The sequence below is a fragment of the Varanus komodoensis genome, unplaced genomic scaffold (assembly GCF_004798865.1).
Source record: "Varanus komodoensis strain SLA01 unplaced genomic scaffold, ASM479886v1 scaffold44_3, whole genome shotgun sequence".
Classification (NCBI taxonomy): domain Eukaryota; kingdom Metazoa; phylum Chordata; class Lepidosauria; order Squamata; family Varanidae; genus Varanus; species Varanus komodoensis.
The window spans coordinates 672,086-686,780 of record NW_025336010.1 but is presented as its reverse complement, the minus strand read 5'-3'; the positions used below and the strand labels follow the sequence as shown (position 1 = coordinate 686,780).

Genomic DNA, 14,695 nt, shown 5'->3' with positions numbered 1-14,695 from the left:
AGGACACGGAATAATCAATTCAAACTGCAGCAACCCAGATTCAGGCTTCCCCACTGTCAGCAATGTGAGAGTGGAACCAGCTGCCTGGAGAGGTGGGGGGCTCTATCGCACTGGAGGCATTCCAGGCGGAACTGGACCACCGCCTGAGTAGGATGGTGCAGCTTGGTGTCCTGCAACGGCAGGGGGCTGGACCCAGTGGCATTCCTGGCCCCTTCCAACTGCACTAGTAGATGATTCTGTGGTTCCAAGGGCAGGCGAGCGGCTGAGAACAGGTACTGTCGGAGGAGTAGAGGAGCCGGGGCCACCGGTGCCCAAGACCAGCCCAGGAAGTCTTACAAGCTGGAGCCCCCCAAGCGCCACCCAGGAATCGTCAGTAGCCCCTCGCTTAAGGGGTGCTGTAGGAACTGGCCTTGCCGGGGGACCTGGGCCGCGAAGGGCTCTTTTGGAAAGGAGACTCTGTGCGGGTTTTTCTGTCTGCCTCTGGAAGCACCGCTGCTCCCCAGGGCCGGGGAGGCGCTCGGCCTCTGTCCCAGACGTGGCGTTCCCCTCTTGGAAGAAGAAGCACCGAACCAGAGTGAGTTGGACCATTGGGCCTTGCCCTGGCTCCAGCCGGCTCCGCTCGTGACGTGCCTGCCATCTTGCGGGGGGACACGCCATTGCCTCCCCGGGAGCCGGCGGTCCCACCCCCGGGTGCGCTTGCTTCTGTGGTGAGGGGGAGGCAGGGCGCCTCAGGCAGATGGAAGGCCAGCACAAGAAGAGTCCTCTTGGCTCCAGCCAGAGGTGCATCCTGCTGGAGAACCGTTTTGCTGCCAGCAATCAACAGTTATAGGCGGCCTATAAATACCTGTCAATAAATTTTAAAAACAGCCAAATGCTCCAGTGCCTGAGGACTCCTCAGCAGTGCCTGCTGAAGGCTTTGTGCACCAATCGCCCCCTCCCTCTGCTGACTTTTTCTTTTGACCTCCAAGCCTTTTACCCTGCAGCCAGGTCCATCGTTGGAGAATGGGCAAACTCGCCAGGACAGCCATTTTGTGAGAGCATCCACAGCAGTTGCAAGTTCAGCGTCTGTCCACTGCCCAAAGCTATTTGAGACCCTTTTCTGCGTGTTAACAGTGGGGCAGCTCCGATGCTGCGCAGGCTTTTGTCTCGGTCCCCGAGGTTCTCTGGAGTCGTCATGGCTGGGAGCTGCGGCCTTGCCACTTCCACGCCCACCTGCCTCTTCCTCATAAAATGCCGTCTCAGCTCTTGGGGCCTCGCTGCAAATCCCACCTGGCCTTTGCAAAGGAAATGGGAAGCCCCTACCGTGCCAGGGGTGCGTGCCCTGGTGGAGTGAGCGGCAACCCAGCCTGGGCCCCTTTGCCTTTCAGTCTGATGCCGAATGCGAGCGGACAGAAGTGGATGCCATTCAGGTGGCCAACGAGATGCATGCAGAGTACTGGTCAGTCTCGGCCAAGACAGGTTAGTTGACTGCACTGAAGAGCCCTGTGTGGGGCCCACAGAGGCGGCGGGGCCTGGGCGCCTGCCCGTTCCACCCATCGTGATTTCAGGGTGCGCCGCCCCATGCCAGAACGCGGCATTCTGTGCTTGGGAGCTGCAGTGCACACAGGCCCAGCTGCTCCGTCGGCCCCTCGCCTTGGAGTGGGAGGGGAGGTGGAGTGAGAGGCCCCTTCTTGGCCGGCCTGCCGGAGGCACGTGCTGCCTTCCGGAAGCAGCTGTGGTGGGCAGCTCCCTGCCCGCATGGCCCTGCAGTGAAAAGGCGTCACTCCTCCTCCCCTCAGGAGAAAACGTCACAGATCTCTTTTGCCGAGTTGCTGCCCTGGCCTTCGAGAAGTCGGTGCTGCTGGAGCTGGAGAAGAGCGACTGCCGTGCGACCCAGATTGGTACCGGAAACATTCGTATGTTGAGCCTCGCTTCCTTCACCACCTAAAGGAATTAGTTAAAAGATGTTATGGTGTGGGGCATGGCCAGTGAAGCCTGTATTCTGCGTGCCTTGGCTGACGGTGAGGGGGAGCCCTCGACGCTCCTGCGGCACCCCAGCAGCCCTCCCGTCGGGCTGCCTGCTGCGCGCCAGAAGCACAGGGGTGCTCCGAGTGCGCGCATCGGCTGCGTGGGGCGGCACGAGTCCCCCAGAGTGCGGCCGCACCACAGACCTACACACGCCTTGCTGGTGTGGCCTGCCTGACTCGCCCGCCATGCGGGGCCCTTCCCGCTGGCCCCTGCAGCACGAGGCCGGGAACAGGCGACCTGGAGGCTGCATGCTGCCGGTACAGCTTGCCAGTTGCTGGACCAAGCCGGTCACTTCCTTCTCCCCTTGTTGTAGAAGTAGAAGGCAACTCCTCGGAGGCTGCAGGTGCGAATGGCCAGGCCAGCCCCAGCTGCTGCTGATGGCCAGCCGGCCGGCCAGCTGTTGGGCTGCTGGTCCAGCACGTGTGGGCCGTGCCAGCGCTTCAGGAAGAAGGGAGGAGCCGAGACCCGGAGGCAACAAGAAGAGAGCCCTGCAAGCCGCCCTCCTCTCTGCCTGCCTGCCTGCCTGCAGCAGGTGCAACGCGTTTCCTTCACAGAGGCAGAAAGCCTGTGCTCATCCAGAAGAGGCCAGGGTTTTACATTTCTTGGTGCGACATTTGAATCCAGTGCAAGTGCTAATCCATCTGGGCCCGTGGATGGTGCTCCCCATGGCTAATTGCAAGTTTTTACCAAGGTGGAGGTCAGCGCGAGGAAGCAGGACGAACCCGCGCTCCTGGGCTACCCTGGCTCCATGTGAGGGATAGGCTGTGCCCAGTGAGAGTGGCAGCTCGTTTGGGCCCGAATTGTGGGAAGAGCCCACTCCAGCACTGCCGCCCTCAGCTGCCCTCCAGCTGCTGCTCCCCAGAAGTGCTGGGCTGCAACACTCCTTGCTCCCTGGCTGCGAATGATGCGCACTGCACTGGGCTGAAAAAGTCTGGCCTAAGGTGTGAAGATCAGTTTCCAGAGGAGGGCTTTGCTTTCATGTGACGCACAGCATTAAATGTATTTTTCACTGAGGACTGATGCGTTACGGGTGATTATTTGCTGAGGCCTACGGTGGCTCCCTGCCCCACTCTTCCTGGTGACACAGGAGAAAAGAGATGTGTGGAGACGACCAGGACGGCTCAGCTGGAGTCCAGGATCCCGCAGCCTCGCCTGCAAGTGTGCGCTTTGGCTCCGTCAAGAGGACTGTCCTGGAAGGAACGTTTGCAACCCAGTCTTGCCCAGGGCATCCAGGGACATGAATGGCCAGGTTGCCGGTGCTTCTGTGCGTACAGTGGCATTCTGGGAGGGGAAAATCCAGCTGGAGCCTTCTCTTCCAGCTTCCAGCCACTCTTAGCTGGGGTGAAATTTAACTCCTCGGAGGGAAGGGTTTATTTTAAAACTGCATAGTTGGAAGCCTTGAGCTCCAAGATGATGCCTCTATTAAAGCTGTGCTGCTGGTAGGACTCCCTGTCACTTCGTGGTAGTGTAGGCAGTTCAGCCTGAACTGAGCCTGCTCAGTTCATGAGGAGAGTGATGGGAAACCTTTTCTTAACCTTCAGAAGCCACTGAGCTTTCAGCTGTTTAACCAAGTCTCACTGATCAGCTCAACTGATTAACCAAATCTAATCAAAGCTGCACCAGTTAAGATCAAATGAGGAAGTGGGTTGGGGAAACTTGGAAATCAGAACTAGTCGAGAACAGTCACAAATGATGTCACTTCTGCTCTTGGGAGAGGCTGGCGTTCGGAGAAGGGAAATCGCTGCGCTTTCTGTCGCCCTCGGATGCCGGCAGGGCTCTCCCAACTCCCGACTTGTGCAGCCATCCTTCCCCACCTGGAGTTCTCCAGGTGCAAAGATGGCAACCCCTGTGGGCCTTGCTGGCTGGAATGATGGGAGTTGCAGTCTGGCCCATCTGATAGGCACCAGGGTGGGTGCCTATCAGAAGGCTGCTGCGGGGATCCCTCAGCTTTCCTCTGCCGAACTCTCCCCTACTCTACACGTTACTCTGGTCGCCAGGAACAGCAGCCGCTCCCTCTGGAAGGAGACGGGGGCATGTGGGTGTGAGCAGAGGTGGAGCAGGCGGGGTGCAGGCGAGCCTTTCTAGGCCGCTTCATCTGGAGGAAGTCAGTGCAGATCTTCCTCCGCAGGCGCTTCCGGAGGGCAGGAACAGCTCTCCGGAGGCTGCCCTTGCCCTTGCTCAGTGGCCCGGCAGGCCCAGCCGTGTGCCTGGGGCTCACGGGGACAGGCCAGCTCCTCCCGAAGTTTCAGCATGGGCCACAGATTGAGATTCCTACTGTCCTCCGAAAGGAAGCTAACGGCAGAGTCCGTCCAGGTTAGTTTGCACAAGATGCAGCCTGCAGCGTTCTTGGAAACTGGGCGTGCTGGCTCTCTGTGCAGGCCAGAGACAGGCGGCGGCAGGAGGGAGACAGCTCTCCAAAGAGCTCACGGGGCCAAGAGGGAGAAGAAGGGGCTTTTCTGCACAGCATCGGTGCACGCTGGGTGCTCGGCAGTTTAGCCATCCCGACATGGGTTAGACTGTAGCTCCCATCACCCCTCAGGAGTCATGGGACTTTCAGCTCCACACACCGGCTGCCTGAAACACAGTGGCTACTGTTGAGAACATCGGTCGAGTGACCCTTTCCCCCTCCCAACAAGGATGGCTGGCTGGTGCTGTGATCCGTCGCCCCGGCATCGCCCCAGCAGCCGAGCGTCGGATAACAGCGCACATAGGGGCCACGCGCATGCTCGAAGTGGTGGCGCCAGGCGATGACGTCACAAGCCACGACTCGGCCACGATTCATCCGAGCTTTCGCATGGCCAGTCAGTGCACTGCCAAGGATATATATATATACTTGCTTGGACTGGCTGTGAGTTGTTTTTTCTAAACTAAAACCCCAGTATTCAGGTTTTATTGCAGTATTGGCACTTTGCAGTAAATCAGTGGGTTTTGGGTTGCAGTTTGGGCACTCAGTCTCTAAAAGGTTCACCATCCCTGTCCTAGGAGAATGCTGAAGTGTGTGCATCCTGGGGAAGAGAAGATGGGGCGGACGAGGGCAAGGATTGCGAGAGCCCCATTGAAATAATCGAAGGGCCATCACAGAGGACTCAACTGAATGAAATTAATTCATCTGTGAATGGCTACATCTTCTGACTTGACCTTGTCCTGTAAAATATTCAAGAAAATATCTTAGTTTGTTATATGCTAATTCAATTCAATTCTATTGGAGTTGTTATTCCATGCATTGCTTTCCATGCCACCTTCCTGGCAAAGGCTCTCGGGGCATTGTTGGATTTGTAAATAGAAAAACAAATGTTTGCTGCTCAAATCCTGAACAACCATCAGATGGCTCCCTCAGGAGCGTGTAGCAAAAGCTCCCCGGCCTTCTCTGCTCCTGTTTTAAAGCAGCTAACTTAAAAAATGGTATCCTGCTCTTCTCACCAAACAGGGATTTAAAAACAGGTTGCACTAGTGATGTGTGTTCTTTCTGCCTCAGTGCAGTGCTGTCTGGCATTACTTGGATGGATGCTGCCACATGCCTGGGTTCTTGTGTGCTGGAGCTCCTCAGGCAAGCGGTTTGTTTCCTGCGGAGCGAATGCACAGCTGGAGCACTTTCGTGTGCTCCTGACATGGGACCTGCTTGCAGCTGGGCAGAGTCACCTCCGGCGAGGCGGGTGAGGTGTGCGAGGGCGGGCCTCAAACTCGTGCACACTCGCCTTGCGCACTTCCCTCAGCGTCCGAAGGCTGGCCACGGAGGACCTGGGGCAGCTGAGCAGAGGCTCCCTGACCTTACTCAAGTCCGGCTGGGCAGCTCTCACATCCTGGTAAGATTTGGAGCTTTGTACTGGGACCCCCAACAATGCACATTACGTGGCTCTGAAGGGATTCTTTTTTCTCTTCCTCCCAGAGTAATAGAAGAAAATTATTCTGTTCAGTACCATGAATGTTCTATTGCCTCTGCAAAAGCCCTGTCCTATCAGTATTCTTTGTAGCAGCTTCATGAATACCTGATTTTAAAAGTCCCCGAGAACATGAGGGCAGCCAGGCCGGATCAGGCCGGCGGTCCGTGCGCACGGTGGCGGACCCGCTGCCCACAGGACCCCTCCGGCAGGACGGTGCGAGGCCGCGCAACGGGTGCCGCAGGAGGCCGCCTCTGGGCAGGGAGGAAGCACCGAGCCCGCAAGGCTGCCCGCCCCGGATGGCCTCCTCCCTCCCTCGCGAGTCCGTCCGGTCCCGTTCTGAGGCCGTCCAGACTGGCGGCCAGCACCATTTCCCGTGGCAGCGGAGCCTGCAGCTGAACTATGTGCTGCGTGAAGAAGTCCTTCCCTTGTTTAAAATGTGAGACTAAAAATGCATTTAAAACCATCATACTTCGAGCTGGAACACACACGGGCCTTTGAATGCAACTCACGGTGTCGCTGATAAATGCCTTGGTGACTGCATGGAATGACTGGAAAAATTGGCTGGATAATCACCACCCCACCCTCTCATTTGTTTGTAATTTCTTGAACAGATTTAAACGCCTCATTCCTAGGGTTTTACTTGTGTGTGTTGAATAAGGGAACTCTTCTTCAAGAGAGAATTCCTGCTGGTTTCTCTTGTGGAAGTCTTCCTGCCACATGGGGCATTGGCAGCCAGTGTGAGCAGGAAGGAAGGTCTCTGCCATCCTGCTATTGGGGGTCAGAGGCAAATCCTTGGCTTGTGCCCCACTCCGCGCTGCCCGTGGCTCCACAGCATGGCTTGGATGGCATGGCTGGCGGCAGCATCCTGGGAGCTGTGGATTCTTCCTATCCCTTTCAGTTTTCGAAAAGGGTAGTAGAGCGACATGGGGAATTACAGACCGGTTATCCTGATGTCAATTCTAGGAAAGACAATGGAAAGGCTCATAATAGGAAACTCTCTGGAGTCCCTAGATAGGGAAGGGAGGCTGGCGGCCACGCAACACGGTTTTCACAAAAACAGGTCCTGCCAGACGAACCTTGTGGAATTCTATGATAAGGTTTCGAGATGGCTAGATGGAGGGGATGCAGTGGATGTGGTTTACCTGGATTTCAGCAAGGCCTTTGACAAAGTGCCCCATGATATCCTGGTGGAGAAACTGAGGAGTTTTGGGATACACCAAAGCACTGTCTGGTGCATTAGGGCATGGTTGACTGACCGAAAGCAGAGGGTAATCATTAGTGGGGAATCATAGGGATGGCGGCCAGTGACAAGCGGGGTCCCCCAGGGCTCTGTCCTGGGGCTGATCCTGTTTAATCTTTTCATCAATGACATGGAAGAAGGGGTGACCAGTCTGCTGATCAAATTCGCAGAAAATACTAAAACTGGAGCAGTGGCCACAACTGAGGAGCAGGTACTCCACATCCAAAAGGATCTGGACAGACTATGGAAGTAGGTGGGGGACAAGAAGATTGCATTCAGTGCAAATATGTGCAAGGTCTTGCACTTGGGGCATAGGAATGGTCATACATACAAGATAGGGGACAAGTGGCTGGAGAGCAGCACTTGTGAAAGGGACCTCGGGGTGCTGGTAGACTGCAGGCTAAACATGAGTCAGCAGTGTGATGTGGTGGTCAAGAGGGCGAAAGCCACCCTTGGTTGCATAGCCAGAAGTGTGGCTTCTAGATCGAGAGGCATTACTACCACTCTATATGACACCGGTGCGCCCGCAACTGGAGTTTTGTGCTCAGTTTTGGGCCCCTCATTACAGGAGGGATATAGCCAGGTTAGAGTCAGTGCAGCACAGGGCCACAAGATTGGTGGCCGGTTTGCAGGGGATGCCGTATGAGGCGAGACCGAGGGAACTGGGTCTCTTCAGCCTGGAGAAGAGGAGGCTCAGAGGGGACCTGTTGGCAACATACGGAGGTATGTGAGAGGGCGACATACAGGTATGTAGGTAGATGTCACTGGAGGTGGGTAGACCTGTTCTCCCCTGCAGAGGAGGTCAGGGTGCGCTCCAACGGAGCAAAGCTCAAGGAACCACAGTTCACTTTGGATGCCAGGAAGTACTTCCTGACAGTTTGAACCGGTAGGGTTTGGCATGGGCTTCCCCGGGAGGTGGTTGAGGCCCCATTGGTGAGGGTGTTCCAAGGATAGGCGGGACGTGCACATGGTGGGCATGTCATGGGTGGAGCCGGCTGGAGCCGGGGGTCAGACTAGACAGCCCAGGAGGCCTCTTCTGGCTCCTCTGTTTCTGTGTCCCATTTCCATTCCGGCACCCAAAGCCCAACTCCAGGATTCCCACGTCAGTGCAGGGAGCATCACAGCAGGCGCCCTCAGCACTGGGCAGTCGCAGGGGCTGACTGGACGGCTTGGCAAGGCGGTTGCGCACCACCTCATCCCTGGAATGGAAAGTCTCAAACTGCCAAACCGTCATGGCCCGATTCTGTTTGCTCCACGGGACAAAATCAGCACCACGTGTGAGAACTTGCTGGGTGACTTCAGGATGTGTCTGCCTCCTCCAGACCGAGGCATCCAGACTTGCCCAGCACCGGATCGCCGTGGCTCCACTTGGACTGCGGCAGGAAGGCCATGGCGGGCACTGTGGCCATTCCCAGACATGCCCGGCTCTGTTCAGCCAACCTCCCCCAGGAGAAGCGGCCCCACATTGAGGACCTTCCCTTTCATGGGGAGGGTCTCATTAACACGCAGGCAGATGGCTGGATGAACTCAGTCCAGAAAGCCAGGTCAACTCCAGGTGTGTGGGGTCCCAGAAGCCAGCAGCTAGACCCACTAAATGGTTTATTTATTTATTCGATTTATATCCTGCCTTTTTCCTACAAAGGGCTCAAGGCAGCTCACATCATTCTCCTCCTCCATCTTATCCCCACAACAACAACCCTGTGAGGTAGGTTGGGCTGAGAGTCTGCGACTGGCCCAAAGTCACCCAGTGGGCTCCATGGCCGAGCGGGGACTAGAACCCAGGTCGTCCGAGTCCCAGTCCCAGCTCTTAACCACTTCGCCACACTGGTTCCAGGCCTCGGTCCCCCAGCAAGAGGAGGCATGCACTGAATGCCCTCATGGGCTCCCGTTAGCCCCTCAACAAGAGGTGTGACTCACCCTCCGCTTGCTTCAGGCTGGTGCATACATGCCCAGAGGGGGCCAAGCACCAGTGCCAGCTACTCCCACCAGTGGCCCCACCCACCTGCCCTTCCTGCTGCACCCCCCCTGATGGGCACCTGTCTCTAACCTGCTGGAGTTGAGGGTGGCCACCAGCATGTGGATGGGCGATCCAGGAGACATTGTTTGCCTGGACTTCCAAAAGGCTTTTGACAGAGCCCCTCACCAAAGGCTCTGGAGCAAACTGGGAGTCTGGAATAAGCAGGGGCTCTTATGCACCACCAACTGGTTAACGAACAGGAAGCAAGAGCAGGAATGCCAACTGAGAGGTGCAACTGGCGAGGTCTTGCAGCAGAGACTTTCAACCTGTACGTAAATGATAAGGAATTAAGAGCAAGAAGTGAAGTGGGAAAGTTTGCTGATGACACCAAGCTGTTTAGGAAGGTTTAAATCAAAAGGGATTGTGAAGAGCCCCGACGAGATCTCAGCCAGGAGGAAGGGCATCAGGTGGCCCATGCAAGGCAATGCGTGCAGAGGGAAAGACGCCCACTTTCGAGTTTGTTTATTTTTTTGATTCCCCCCCCCCATAGCTGAGGCTCCCTTGGGTGTTGTGGAGAGCAACCCAGTGCACAGCCTCCGTGAAAAAGGCAAACTCTGCGTTAGACGCTATTAGGAAGGGAACTGAAAATAGAACTGCCAAGGTCACACTCCCTGCATACAAATTGTGGCTGCACTTAGCACAGTGTGTGCAGTTGTGTTTGCCTGACTTGAAAACGGCCAATTGGCTTAGGACAAGTGCAGAGGAGGACAATCGAAATGCTCAGGGGGTTGCACCTCACCTGTGAGGAACAGCTGTGACAGGGATGTTTAGAAAAAGGCAGGTGAGAGCGCCGTAAGGAGTTACGTGGTGGTGTGGAGAATACTCCACCCGGTGGGGTCATCGCATGAAGCTTTGCAAGGCAAGAGTCAGGACAGATAAAAGAGGACTCCTCCGCAGGCACTGCAATTCTGCCGCTGGGAACAGCGGTGGCCACCGATCCAGATGCCTCTAAGGGGGGCTGGTCACATTCCGGGAGAAGGGCTTTGTGCTCCCTCCCTCAGCGGCCACGGTGTCGCCCGCTCCGAAGGCCGCGGTGGGGCAGGTGGGGCTCCTGCCAGGGCACCCTGCGGGCAGCAGCTCTGCCACGGTGCGAACGGACCACGGGGCCTCGGCTGGTCCAGCCCGGCCGCTCCTCCGCGAACTCGCCCCTGCCTGCGCCGCGGCGCGTGTCCTGGGCGCGCGGCCCGCCGAGCACTTCCTCCGCTCAGATGCTCGGACAGGGGCCGGGCTGGTCCCCCGCGGCGCCTTCCAGGGGCTGGCCGTGCTCGGGGGGCTGCCCAACGCCCCAGCAGATGCGTCGGATCACGCCTCCCCGCCCACCCGCCAGCAGGAGGGGGCGCCCCGTGCTGAGGCTGCCGGAGACCCCTCGCCGCTCGGCGGCGCAGAGCCCGGCGCGAGGGAGGGCGGCCGGTGTGCCGGGGGCGAAGCGGCGCGCGCGGTTCTCCTTTCACCACGTGTTACCACGACGCTCCCGGAGGCTTCGAGCCGAGCGGGATCCGCACCCAAGCCCTCCGATCCTGCAGCGGGCTTCCTGGGCCGATTCCCCGGCTGCTTCGTTTAGCAGCGCCCTGGCAGTCTGGCCAGGGTCGAAGGGCAGAGCACCGGGAGCGCGGCGGGCGCCAATGGACGGCCGGGCCGCTCGCGGGGTTTCCGCAGAGGAAGGGCTCCGGGCCGCCGCGCTGCGTGGCCAAGTTCGGAAAAGCCTCCGGGTCGCGTGAACGCAGGCCGGCGCGCTCCGGCGAGCAAGGGCAGCAGCGGGCGCGCGGGCTCACCGGCAGCCGAGAGGCCGGTCCCTCCCGGGGCCAGGCAGCGAGCGCCGCGGCCCGCGCCGCTTACGCGGACGAAGCGCCCGCGACGGATCCGGCCGAGTGAGGCGGCGGCCGCGCGGCTCTCCCGCACCAGGCCCGTCTCAGGCGAAAGGGCGGCGCCGGCGCAGAGCGCGACGGAGCCTCACAGGCGCACGCGCCGCCCAGGTACGGTCCTTCCGGCGTTAGGGCAGTCGGCCAAGCCGGGCACCCGCCGCCGCCGCCGCCGCCCTCAGTGGGCCCGCCCCGGAGGCCGCTCCGCCCTTTCTCCTCCCCGTTCGTGCACCGCCCTGGGGAGAGCGCGGGGCCAGCCAGCGATGGGCAGCCGCGGCGCAGCGTAACGGAGCCGGAGCAGCGTCTTGAGCCGGCAAGCGCCGCCGGCAGCATTGGCTAACCGGGCCGCCTCAGCCGAGCTGTCGGGGGCCGGCGAAGCGAGCGGCGGGGCGCAGGCGGCAGGAGCGGGCCGGCCGGCGCACTCGCCTCGCTTCCTTGCCGGCCACCTCTTTGTTCTGGGCCGCCTTCCTCCTCCTCCTCTCCTCCTCCTCCTGCCGCCGCAACGAGAAGGGGGCGGCTCCAGCTCGCGCCCGGCCATGGGCAGCGGGGCGAGGCAGCCGGGCCAGGGGGCGCTGCTTGGGGCCGCCACGGAGGGCCCTGCTCGTAACCCGCGGCTGAGCGGCGCGCGCTGCCGCCTGGGCACGCCGTCCTGATCCGCCTCCAGCACGGCCGTGCGGGGGGGAGGGCGGCCGCGGCCATGGTGGACCCGGTGGGCTTCGCCGAGGCGTGGCGCGCCCAGTTCGCCGACTCGGAGCCGCCCCAGATGGCGCTGCGCTCCGTGAGCGACATCGAGGCGGAGCTGGAGTGCTGCAAGGCGTCCATCCGCAGCCTCGAGCTGGAGGTGAACAAGGAGCGCTTCCGCATGATCTACCTGCAGACGCTGCTGGCGAAGGAGAGGAAGAGCTACGACCGGCAGCGCTGGGGCTTCGAGCGCGCTTCGCGCGGCGCCCCCGACGACCAGGCGGGCGGGGGCGAGGACCACGACCGCGGCGACAGCGAGGAGGCGGCCGCCGAGCCTCCCGCACACGCCAGGCCGCCGCCGAGCGACAAGCCCCCGCGCCCCCGGCCGCCGGCCCTGCGCAAGCTCTCGGCGCACGGCGACTGCTCGGAAGCCGATCACCCCGCGCTCGGCGACGGCGGCGGCGAGCAGGAGCGCGGCACGCTCGCGGCGGCGGACGAGAGGCTGCCGAGGGAAGCGGGGCTGGGCTCCTCGGCCAAGGCCCGCCAGGGCCCCGGGGCCGGTGGCGGCGGGGGCAGCAGCGGCCGCCGTCGCCGCCTCCTGAGCGCCGGCGCGGAGAAGGAGGGCGCCCGCGACCTGGCGCGCCAGGAGCGGGGCGGCGGGGCGGCGCCGCGCTCCGGCTTCGAGCGCGCGAGGAGGCCCGCGCCGCCCCAGGCCGCCGCGGAGAAGCCGCTGTACGCCAACCTGGAGTACCACCATGAGAAGGGGCTGGTGAAGGTCAACGACAAGGAGGTGCCGCGGCACATCAGCTCGCTGGGCAGCCAGGCCATGCAGCTGGAGGCGCGCAGGCGGCTGCCCGCGCCGCCGCGGGGCCGCTCGGCCGAGGGCGACGCCGACTATGAGGACGCCGAGCTGAACGCGCGCTTCCTCCGGGAGCACCTGCTGCCGCTGCCGCCGCCCGACGCCTGGCCGGGGCCGCCGGACTCCCCGCCCTGCCAGGGCGCCCTCGGGGGCGGCGCGGCCGCGCGCGCGGCCGTTCCGGTTGAGGGAGACCCCCCCGGGGGCGGCAGGGGCGCCGCGCTCCTGCGCCAGGGCGCCGCCGAGACCAGCCTCACGTGGCCGCGCTGCTCCTACTCTCCGCCCGCCGGCAGCTTCGAGGACGGCGGCGGCGGCGGGTACACGCCGGACTGCAGCTCTAACGAGAATCTCACGTCGAGCGAGGAGGACTTTTCGTCGGGCCAGTCCAGCCACGTGTCGCCCAGCCCCACGTCCACCTGCCGCCTCTACCGGGCCAAGAGCCGCTCCCCCTCGCAGCAGTCCTTCGACAGTGGCAGCAGCCCCCCGACGCCCCAGTCGCAACAGCGGCGGCGGCAGCAGCAGCAGGTCGGGGCGCCCGAGGTTGCTGTGGCGGGGATCCCCAAGATCTGGGCCTGCGAGAGTGACCTGCCTGCGCCCCGGCCCAGCCCGGACAGCTGCTTCCATGGTGACTCAGGTGGGACTCTTGGGAACAGGAGGGCTGGGGGGGAATACAACGGGCGTTCTTTCCTGAGCCCCCGTGCAACGGCCTCTGCCCTGAGAGGAGGGTGGAGGTGGGCTGGTCGGGGTCTGTTCCAGGTCCTCTTGGGAAGGGGGCCTATGCAGAGGCCAGCCTGGCTGAGACCAGAATGGGGGGCTGCCTGCCCCGCCAGGAAAGGGGTGCGCAGGGTGCCTGGCTGGGCCACTGACCGCCCTGGGCCTCTTCAGCCCGACCCGGTCACGTTGCGCTCTTGCTCTGGAGCAGAGGAGGATGCCCCTTCCCCGTAGGCCCCCCTGGCAGCTTTCCGCAGCTGGCAGCCTGCTGGGTGCATTGGACTCCAGTGTCCGGCATACCTCGGCCAGCCTGGCTCACGGGGGGTGGTTGGGGGGGCTGCCTCTTGGTTTTCTTGGAAAGGAGGGTTGGTTCCGCTTGCCAGAGCTCTGGGCCTGGGTGCGGGGGGGGGGGATCTGGCCTCCCCCATCTGCCACGTGCTTTCCACAGGGGCCTGGTCCAAATGCATCCATGCGACGCTGTGCGCAGGGTTTCTGCTCCCCCTTGCAGGCACTCGCTTTGGCTGGAGATGATTTGATTTGGTTTGTGTCCTGCTCAAAGGTGATGTGCCAACTGGCCACTGATAATAAAGCTAAGATTAATTGGAACAGTAATGAAAAGCAATCATTTCCAGCAGCAGAGCTGCCCACTTCCCTTAAAGATGAGTGCCTGCCGGTGGAAGGTGGCAGTGCAGGGGCTGTGCTCAGCCTGGGAGTCCTCTCTGAAGGTCCTGCCCATCCTCGGTGCCCCTCTGGTGGGGAGGCCTCAGGAAAAGGCAGCCTCTTAAGAGCCGAAACCTTGAGCAGCCCTGTGGGTTCCTGGAGCTCGAGTCAGAGAGTTCATAAGCAGCACTCTGACTGTGCCTGGAAAGAGGCGGTGAAACTGTTGCAGCAAGGAGCTCGGTGACCTGCCTGCCAGCTTGCCCACAGTCTGGCCCCAGCATTCGGAGCTGGTTGGCATTCTGAAGTTTTCAGAGGTGGTTCCCCATAGACAGTGTTGCAGCGATCCAGAAGGATGTAAGTGGAGTACGTGTTGCCGTAGGCCAAGGAGACGTTTCCGGGAACGGGAGCTGTTGGAACCCCAGCCTAGCAGCAAATGCTCTCCAAGCCTGTGCAGAAGCCGGCGCCTTCCAGAGGTCTGGGGCACACGCTGACGCTCCTGCGCAAGGCAGCTTGGCTCTGCTGCTGTTTGGCCACGTCCTCTAGAGGACGTCCCCCTGTCCTGTCCTCTGTGCAGTGTGCTTGGAGTGACGAGCAGGTGCCGTGCGCCTCACAGAGAAGCCCTTATGTGCTTGTGCCCACATTGGTGGACGTGTTTGCATGGCTTGATGCCTGCGGATTGGTGACTGCCTGAATGGGTCTCCACAGAGGAGCATGCCCAGTTCTGCCTGGGATGTGCGTGTTTGCCTTGGGTGTTTTTGAACTTGACCCCTGCTTTCCTGGGGG

At 61.1% G+C, this 14,695-nt stretch overlaps 2 protein-coding genes across 2 annotated transcripts in view; both read left to right on the top strand.

Annotated features, from left to right (window-relative positions):
• The window catches only part of RAB36 (RAB36, member RAS oncogene family), a 28,422-nt gene extending 26,037 nt beyond the window's left edge, over window positions 1-2,385 (top strand). Inside the window, exons 8-10 of the mRNA XM_044444179.1 lie at window positions 1,368-1,458; window positions 1,779-1,895; window positions 2,321-2,385. Of these exons, the coding sequence (XP_044300114.1) occupies window positions 1,368-1,458; window positions 1,779-1,895; window positions 2,321-2,385 (273 nt within the window). The remainder of the gene's footprint in view (window positions 1-1,367; window positions 1,459-1,778; window positions 1,896-2,320) is intronic.
• A 9,316-nt stretch (window positions 2,386-11,701) lies between these two features.
• LOC123030328 (breakpoint cluster region protein-like) lies at window positions 11,702-14,500 on the top strand. Its single transcript, XM_044444178.1, has 2 exons — window positions 11,702-13,175; window positions 14,487-14,500. The coding sequence occupies exons 1-2, from the start codon at window positions 11,702-11,704 to the stop codon at window positions 14,498-14,500; spliced, it is 1,488 nt and encodes a 495-aa protein (XP_044300113.1).
• The last annotated feature ends 195 nt before the right edge of the window (window positions 14,501-14,695 follow it).